Consider the following 7,835-nt stretch of genomic DNA (forward strand, 5'->3'; position numbering starts at 1 on the left):
ATTTCATTTCTTTATGATTTTATATTTAAACAATTCTTAACTGAAAATATGAAATTTACTCTCTCTGTGTATAACTATGCCAAAACCTTTTATGAAAAGCAAATAAAATGGAATGCCAACTAAGTTTCAGGTATGTTCATGAATACTTTTTATTACTGTCCATTCAAAGACCCCCTCAAAACATAACTGTGGCACAAGAAATTTTAGTGCACTTACTTCTCTTTTTTGGGAAGAGAAAAATATCTCTAGAAAAAGCAGACTATTGCTTTCTGTGCTCCCTTCCCTTGCTGTACATAGCAACAGGCTTCTTCCATAACCTCCTCTTAGTCCATGTGGCTAGGGACAGACATTACACATGAAATGGTTTAAGTGATCAGAAGCTGGTTTAAACCTGTAACAGAACAGACGTTCAGTGCACACAGACCATTTTGAAAATGGCTGAAACTGGTTTGGGATAAACTTGGTTGAATGTAGTAGTATCAAACTTAACTGATTTGGGTCAAATCAGTTTATGCAATGTCTGTCCCAGACCCCTTCCTGGTTTATGTTAAATCAGAATCCTCCACCTGGGATCCTAGATGCTATGCAATTCTGGGCAAGGCTCTGCTATTTGCTCTAGCCCCCCAGAGCTGGCCCCTCCCCTCTGCTCCCTGGCTGCAGCTCCAGCAGAGACTGCATGTATAGCAGTCTGCCTGGCTTCCTCCTGCTCCCCACCCTCTCCCTCACCACTCCCTGCTTAAGCAGGGATTTCCCCCTCCCCTCTGCCTTACACAGACACGGCTCAGCATTAGCTAGCATACCACATGCTGCCTACAGTCTATGCTATGAGAGACAGGACAAAGGCAGACAGGACAGTGTCCGGTTAGGGATTTTTGGAGCGAATCAACAGGTAGCTGGTAATGTCCCTCCATTCCTTCCTTGGAAAAATAGTTTAAGAAGAGCTTGAACTAATAGAGAGAGGCTTTTGTTTTCTTGATGGGCTGATAAACACTGAGTTAGGTGTGATAAACACTGTGCTATCAACTCCCTGCTGCACTTGTCAGGAGCAGGGAGAGAGGGGGAACCCCTCCCTAATCAGAGCATCCTGTGGGGGCCTGGCCACACCCTTCCCTCAGCTCAGTACTATGGAAGAGCAGGGAGGGCTGCTTTAGCTCCCCCCAGCATCTATCCTGAGCCACTGCCAGCATGTGCCTGCATTTCTTCAGTTCAGAGCACATGTCTTTGCAGTTACAAACCAGTTTAGCCTAGCCAGGTTGCAAAGATTGAATCAACTCAGGCTTTTTGAATGTCTGTCCCTAGCCCATAAGAGGAGACTGCAAATCTAAGGTTGCAAATCTAATGGTGTATGAAACTTTACCTTATCTCATCCAGTGTCTTCTACAGATGCTGGCAGAGAAAATATTTAGCCATGAAGCGCACATGATTCTGTGTACCAAGAAATTAATTCCCTTAATATCAGTGTGGCAGGTGTCAGCAGATAACAGTGCTACATATATTTTTCCAAATTATTTTTCTTAAGGTAAAAGTAAATGTCCAGTCTTTAAATAATATGTTGTGCTATTGGGAGTTTCTATTTGGCAAAGTTCCATGTTGAGGCACTGGCTGCTTGACAAGAAGCTGTGGAAGCACAGGGCTGTGTGCCATTTATCTGGTCTCTGCTAAGAGTCAGTTCTTGAGGTAGTGATGATCTCTGGAATATAGTAATTTGTGCTAGGCTAAGATTCCTACAGTAGACACTGCTAAAATGCTCTTTTGGGATCCCTCTGCGTCAGGACAGAACAAATGTATAAATCAACAAAGTGAAAACCAGCAGGTCCTGACAATCTCCACCCCAGAGTGCTGAGGGAATTAGCAGAGGTCATTGCGGGACCCCTGGCACAGCTTTACGAGCACTCATGGTGCTCTGGCATGGTGCCAGAGGACTGGAAAAGGGCCAGTGTGGTTTCCATTTTCAAAAGAGGGAGGAAGGAGGACCCAGGAAACTATAGGCCAGTCAGTCTTACCTCGATCCTGGGTAAGCTTTTTGAGAGAATTATCCTGGCGCATGTCCACAAGGGGCCAGCAGGGGAGGTTATGCTTAGGGGCAACCAACATGGGTTCCTTAGAGGCAGGTCCTGTCAGACCAACCTGGTGGCCTTCTATGACCAGGTCACAAAATCCTTAGACGCAGGGGTAGCAGTGGACTTAGTCTTTCTGGACTTTAGGAAGGCCTTTGACACGGTCTCTCACCCCATTCTCATTAAAAAACTAGGGGACTATGGCATCAACAACTACACAGTCAAATGGGTCACTAGTTGGCTGGAGGGCCACACCCAGAGAGTGGTGGTGGATGGGTCCTATTTGACCTGGAGGGATGTGGGCAGTGGGGTTCCACAGGGCTCAGTCCTCAGGCCTGCGCTGTTCAACATCTTCATCAGCAACTTGGATGGGGGTGTAAAAAGCACTCTGTTCAAATTTGCAGACAACACTAAGATGTGGGGAGAAGTGGGCAGGCTAGAAGGGAGGAATTGGCTGCAGTCTGACCTAGACAGGTTACAGGGGTGGGCAGATGAGAACAGGATGGGTTTCAACACTGACAAGTGCAAGGTGCTGCACCTGGGGGGGAAGAACCAGCAGCATACCTACAGGCTGGGGAACTCCCTTCTCGTCAGTGCAGAGGCAGAAAAGGATCTTGGAGTCATTATTGATGCCAAAATGAACATGGGCCGACAGTGTGGGGACGTGGTCAGGAAGGCCAACCGTACTTTGTCGTGCATCCACAGATGCATCTCAAGTAGGTCCAAGAGGTGATCCTCCCTCTCTATGCGACACTGGTCAGGCCGCAGTTGGAGTACTGTGTCCAGTTCTGGGCGCCGCAGTTCAGGAGGGATGTGGACAGCATTGAGAGGGTCCAGAGGAGGGCCACATCATGATCAGGAGTCAGCAGGGCAGGTCCTACAAGGAGAGGCTACAGGACCTGAACCTGTTCAGCCTCCACAAGAGAAGGTTGAGGGGGGATCTAGTGGCTGTTTACAAACTAGTCAGGGGGGACCAGCAGGCATTGGGAGAGTCCCTGTTCCCCTGAGCACTACCAGGAGTGACAAGAAATAACGGTCACAAGCTCGCAGAGGGTAGATTTAGGCTAGATATCAGGTGGCGCTACTTCACAGTCAGGGCGGCTAGGATCTGGAACCAACTTCCAAGAGAAGTGGTGCTGGCTCCTACCCTGGGGGTCTTTAAGAGGAGGCTGGATGAACACCTTGCCGGGGTCGTTAAACCCCAGTACTCTTTCCTGCCATGGCAGGGGGTCAGACTTGATGATCTGCTCAGGTCCCTTCCAACCCTACCAACTATGAAACTATGAAAATGTATAAATCAAATAAGTGACACTTAGACTATACCCACACTCTGCACCCCTACTCTGCTCCCCTGGAAAGTGACATGCAAGAACTCAGACATCTGCCATTGGGGAGATGCTGATATTAGAATAGGAGGCTCTTTGTGAAAGAAAAGGCAAAAATATTTGCGTTCAACTTTTAAAAATAAGCTCTTACAACTCTCATATTAGCATGTCTAATGTTTGCAGTAAATATTTGATAACAGATTCACTCTAGAAATGAAAATTAGAGTTTAAACAAGTCCAAACTATTTTAGTGCCATCACACTGCTATAATAAATGTTAATAATCAATTATTTTCACTTTGATAACACCATCCAATCAAGAATATCAAAAGGGTTAACCAATATTTGTTTCCACTTTACAGATAGGGAAACTGGAATACAGGAAGTTTAAGTCACTTTTCAAAGGTCACACTATGAGTCTATCCCAAAAACAGGATCAGAACCCAGTGCCAAGCTCTTATTTTGTATTTAAATAATAAACAGTTTTCTCAGAGGCCCTGGGGATAGGACTAACAACAATTTTGCTCTATTGTCAGATATGAACAGTCATTTGAAATCTGGTTCCATATTCAAGACCTTATAAATTTACAAAATGGCTCTTACTGCATGCCAGGTAGATCCAGCAGTGAGTTCAGATTTCTCCAGTAGAACAACATCTTTCATGCCAGCCTTGGCCAGATGGTAGGCTAGACTCACACCAACACAACCACCTCCGATGATCACTGTCTCTGCTGTATCTTTCCATCTTTCTCCCAAGGAAGAAGATGGCTTTTCTTTTCTAAGGGGAAAAAAAACACCATCACAAACAGGACACTTGATCTTTTCTCTGTTTTTTGTACTATGTTTGTTATGGAACCTATAGCCTGGAGTCCTGGTTCGTGGCTGGGAGTCCGAGGTTCCAAGATAATACAAATAATAAATGAAAATAAATGGTCTTTTACATTCTCACCTGATTTTAATATGTAAAATATTAACTTCAGAGATCTGCCTTTAAAGCAATTGTCCTTAGAACTTCTTATCCATATTCAATAGTAAAAACCAGAAAAATTAAACTGTTTCCACTCGCAACTCTTGTCCAGTATTAAACCTTGGACAAATGTATCTCTTCAAGTCAGTACCCTATTTCTCAGGTAGTAAAGGTTGACTTCACCACTGCAGTGACTGCTTCCAAATTTGTCTTTTCAAAATCACTACTGTATATATAAATAGTGTATTTTTTAGAACCACTGTTTTATACAAAAGTGTTTCAGATAGTAATGGCAATTTTGAAATAAAACCAGCTTGTGTGCAATGATAATGTACACTTTTCTACACAGTTGTAAACAGTGGGTGCATTCAACAACGCTGTCATTGGTGTTCCCTGGTGCTATATAGTTTCCCACAGCGCAGGCAGCCAGTTTGCTGTTACTTTCTGAAACCCCCGTGTATATGTTTTTTTTTAAAAAGCAAATATTGAAGGCAAGATATATTTTCGACAAGTGCTATGAACACCGGTTTAGAAGGTTTAAATTAATGTCATGAAACTCAAGTTTATTTTGATATATTCTAATCTGCTGAAATTAAAAATTTAAGGAGACCTTGCTAATATATGTTAAAGTAAGGCTTCTTCCAATGCCTTGTAGCTACCCTCGTTCTCCTCCAAGGCAGCCACTCTTGGCCAGTTTATGCTATTAACTGCTACTTTCCTCCAGTTTTAAACCCAGCTTGTCTTCATGCCACTTATCCCCTTCCCACATGCTGTGGCCACCAACTTTTATCTTTGGGGCCCACTGAAGTGCTTTTCTTTCATTTTGCCTTCCTTTCCCTTCCTCCTTCAAACCCTCTTCACTGTAGCTAGCTAATCTGCACATACCAGGAGCCTGCCCTGTATCTCTTCCTCCTAAACCCCAGTCAGCCTATCCTAATTTATGGAAGTTTGGGATATATAAGAAATAAAGCAATAACAATGTAACTGTAAGTAGGAGAGGGAGATGAAGAATGATTATTCAGTCATCAAATGACTTCAAAGGAGGCCACAGATTCTCTTCAGCCAGTCCTGCTCATGCATACATGAATTCTACTTTTGAGATTATACATTTTCTGAGTTAAGATTGTGATGCTGAGTAAAGGTTTGTTGGATATTTGTGCTGTCTTTGTGAAACAAAGGTAAATCAAATGCAGAATTTATTTTTTTCACATTCCCTTTGATGAAATCAAACCTGGCTGGCACACCTTTTCTCAAACAGATTACCAGGGCCCATTGATGTGCCTTTCCTGTGTATTTATCTTGTTTGTTGACAATACAGTTAAAGCAGTAGTCAGAGTTTGCCATGTACATATTAACTAAATGAGAGATGGATAGCATAAGCTTTCATAAACTGTGGGTTTACTTCATCACTCAGAGCAGTGGTGCTTAACCTTTTGGCCTCATAGGCCAAAAACGTGGCACAGGGACCAGGCCGAATCAGACCCTGAGGGCCAGGATTGGGCCCCAGGGTGCCATGACACCTCCACCATGCCCTATGTGCTAGGATTGGACTCTGGGGCCCTGAACTGCCTCCGCCTGTTCCTGCATGCTGGCATTGGGCCCAGGGCCTCACAGTGCTCTGTGCAGCCCTGTGCGCTGGAACTGGGGTCCCCATGCCCTGCACACATGATCTAGTACACTGGGCTGTATCTGGCCTGTGGGCTGGGGGTTGAGTAGCTCTGACTTAGAGCAGTAGTTTTCAACTTTAGGATTGAGACATCCCTCATTACACTCAAAAAAAAATTCCCGCTCTTCATTTTCGCTTATTTTTTGACTACAGAAAAATAATAGAGCAATTTTTCTGCTGCAAAGAACTGAGAAAATCCACAATAGGGCAGAATGCTTTTAACACTATGAATTCCTATTCACAACTTCTGGGTTTATCTTATGAATCATGTTTGTACACACCCTTGAAGGGATCTCAAGGAACACCAGGGTGCTGCAACACCCTAGTAGAGAATCACTGCCTTAGAGCATAACAGAAATTATGGACAGAAGAGACCAAGACCAGACCATCCGGTCATCTTTCCCTACTGAGAAACATGGTGTTTTTGCTCTGCTCATTGATGGAAAACTTTGGATCTATGTACAGCAAAGACTTTCCACATGGAAGCTTTTTTACCTGCCTTCATCTAAAAATCTTCTGCCTTGTGACACTACACCCAAAATAGCAAGGCAGGACAGAAAGAGACCCCAGGACATGCAGTTCATTGCCCAGCATGGAGGCAGGATCAGTGTACCCAGACCAATGGCTGTCCACCTTTATAGACTCAAAAAATGCCAGGTCTTTGTTTTCATTTGTTTTTATGACTGTGGTCAACAAAGGGGACATAAGAGCAGTTTTTCTGCTGCAAGGAACTGAGATGGCAGAATGTACCAGACACCATGGATTCCTTCTTGAATCTCTGGGCTTTTCTTGTGAATCATGGTTGCAGATCTGGGGTGGGCGCACCAGTGCACTTGCACCCCTCTTTGATTCCTGCTCCACCCAAAGTTTAAAATCAATGGCCTGCCAGTGGCAGCGGCATCTCTAGTCAGCCACTGCTGCAGGAGTCACTTGACTGCATGACTCATTATCATCTACCTGTTCCCTTCTAAACTCTTCATTCCATTATTAACGGTCCTCCCTTCTTTTTAATGGTCTTGGTGTTCCTCCCATCAAAGCTGCCTTTGCTCTGCAACTCAGTGCTCTGTGGGTTGCTCCTGGCCAGGATGCTCCTATGCCGCAGCTCTGCAGATTCTGTAACTCATTCCAGTGAAGTGACACTGGTGTTTGCTTCCCTCTTGAACTGCGGCCCTAGGCCCCCAGCCTGTTAGCACAGCTTCTAATTTATTTTTAACTGGGGAAAAATAGGCATTCTTGTGTGATGCCCCTCGGCCCCCGTGCCCCCGTTTCCAGCACCCGGGGCCCCCCGTGGCTGCACCCCTGCCAGCGCCAGATTTGCGCAGAACCCGGGGGCACCCTTGGCAGGATCTCGAGGCACCCCCGGGGGCCAAGGCACTTGGTTGAGAAGCACTGGTGGTGCTCCACCGTCTTCTCCAGCTGCCGGATGGGCAGTGCCCGTGGGCTCCAGGCCATAGCCCGATCCAGGCGCGTGGGGGCCCCATTCAGCAGGTGCGGGGAGCGGCCGTGACCCGGCTCTAGCCCGGCCCCAGGCTGAGCCCCCGCAAGCCCCGCACCGCTGGCACTCACCCCCCGTCGGGGCCGGCGCTGCTGAGCGAGAGCGAGAGCGAGCGCGGGCGGGGCGCGGCGGGCGGCAGCAGGCGCAGGGCTGCCCGCAGCATCGCGCACGGGGCCGGGCAGCGCTGTCTGGGAGCCCCTGCCCCGGCCAGCGCCTCCCCGCCTGCAGCCCCGGCCTGCCCCCGCGCGGGGCGGGCCCGAGGGGCCCGGCCTGGGGCCTGGCGGCCGCCCCGCCCTACCCCGGCCCACCCCGGCCCGGCCTCTCTC

At 46.9% G+C, this 7,835-nt stretch overlaps 1 protein-coding gene across 1 annotated transcript in view; it reads right to left on the reverse strand.

The window, feature by feature from the left end:
- DMGDH (dimethylglycine dehydrogenase) overlaps positions 1 to 7,714 on the reverse strand; it is an 88,454-nt gene extending 80,740 nt beyond the window's left edge. Inside the window, exons 1-2 of the mRNA XM_014594309.3 lie at positions 7,581 to 7,714; positions 3,985 to 4,159 (exon numbers count right to left, since the gene is read on the reverse strand). Coding sequence (XP_014449795.1) covers positions 3,985 to 4,159; positions 7,581 to 7,672 — 267 coding nt within the window. The 5' untranslated portion in view covers positions 7,673 to 7,714. The remainder of the gene's footprint in view (positions 1 to 3,984; positions 4,160 to 7,580) is intronic.
- Positions 7,715 to 7,835: the final 121 nt, after the last annotated feature.

Source organism: Alligator mississippiensis, chromosome 3 (genome assembly GCF_030867095.1).
Source record: "Alligator mississippiensis isolate rAllMis1 chromosome 3, rAllMis1, whole genome shotgun sequence".
NCBI classification, from domain to species: domain Eukaryota; kingdom Metazoa; phylum Chordata; order Crocodylia; family Alligatoridae; genus Alligator; species Alligator mississippiensis.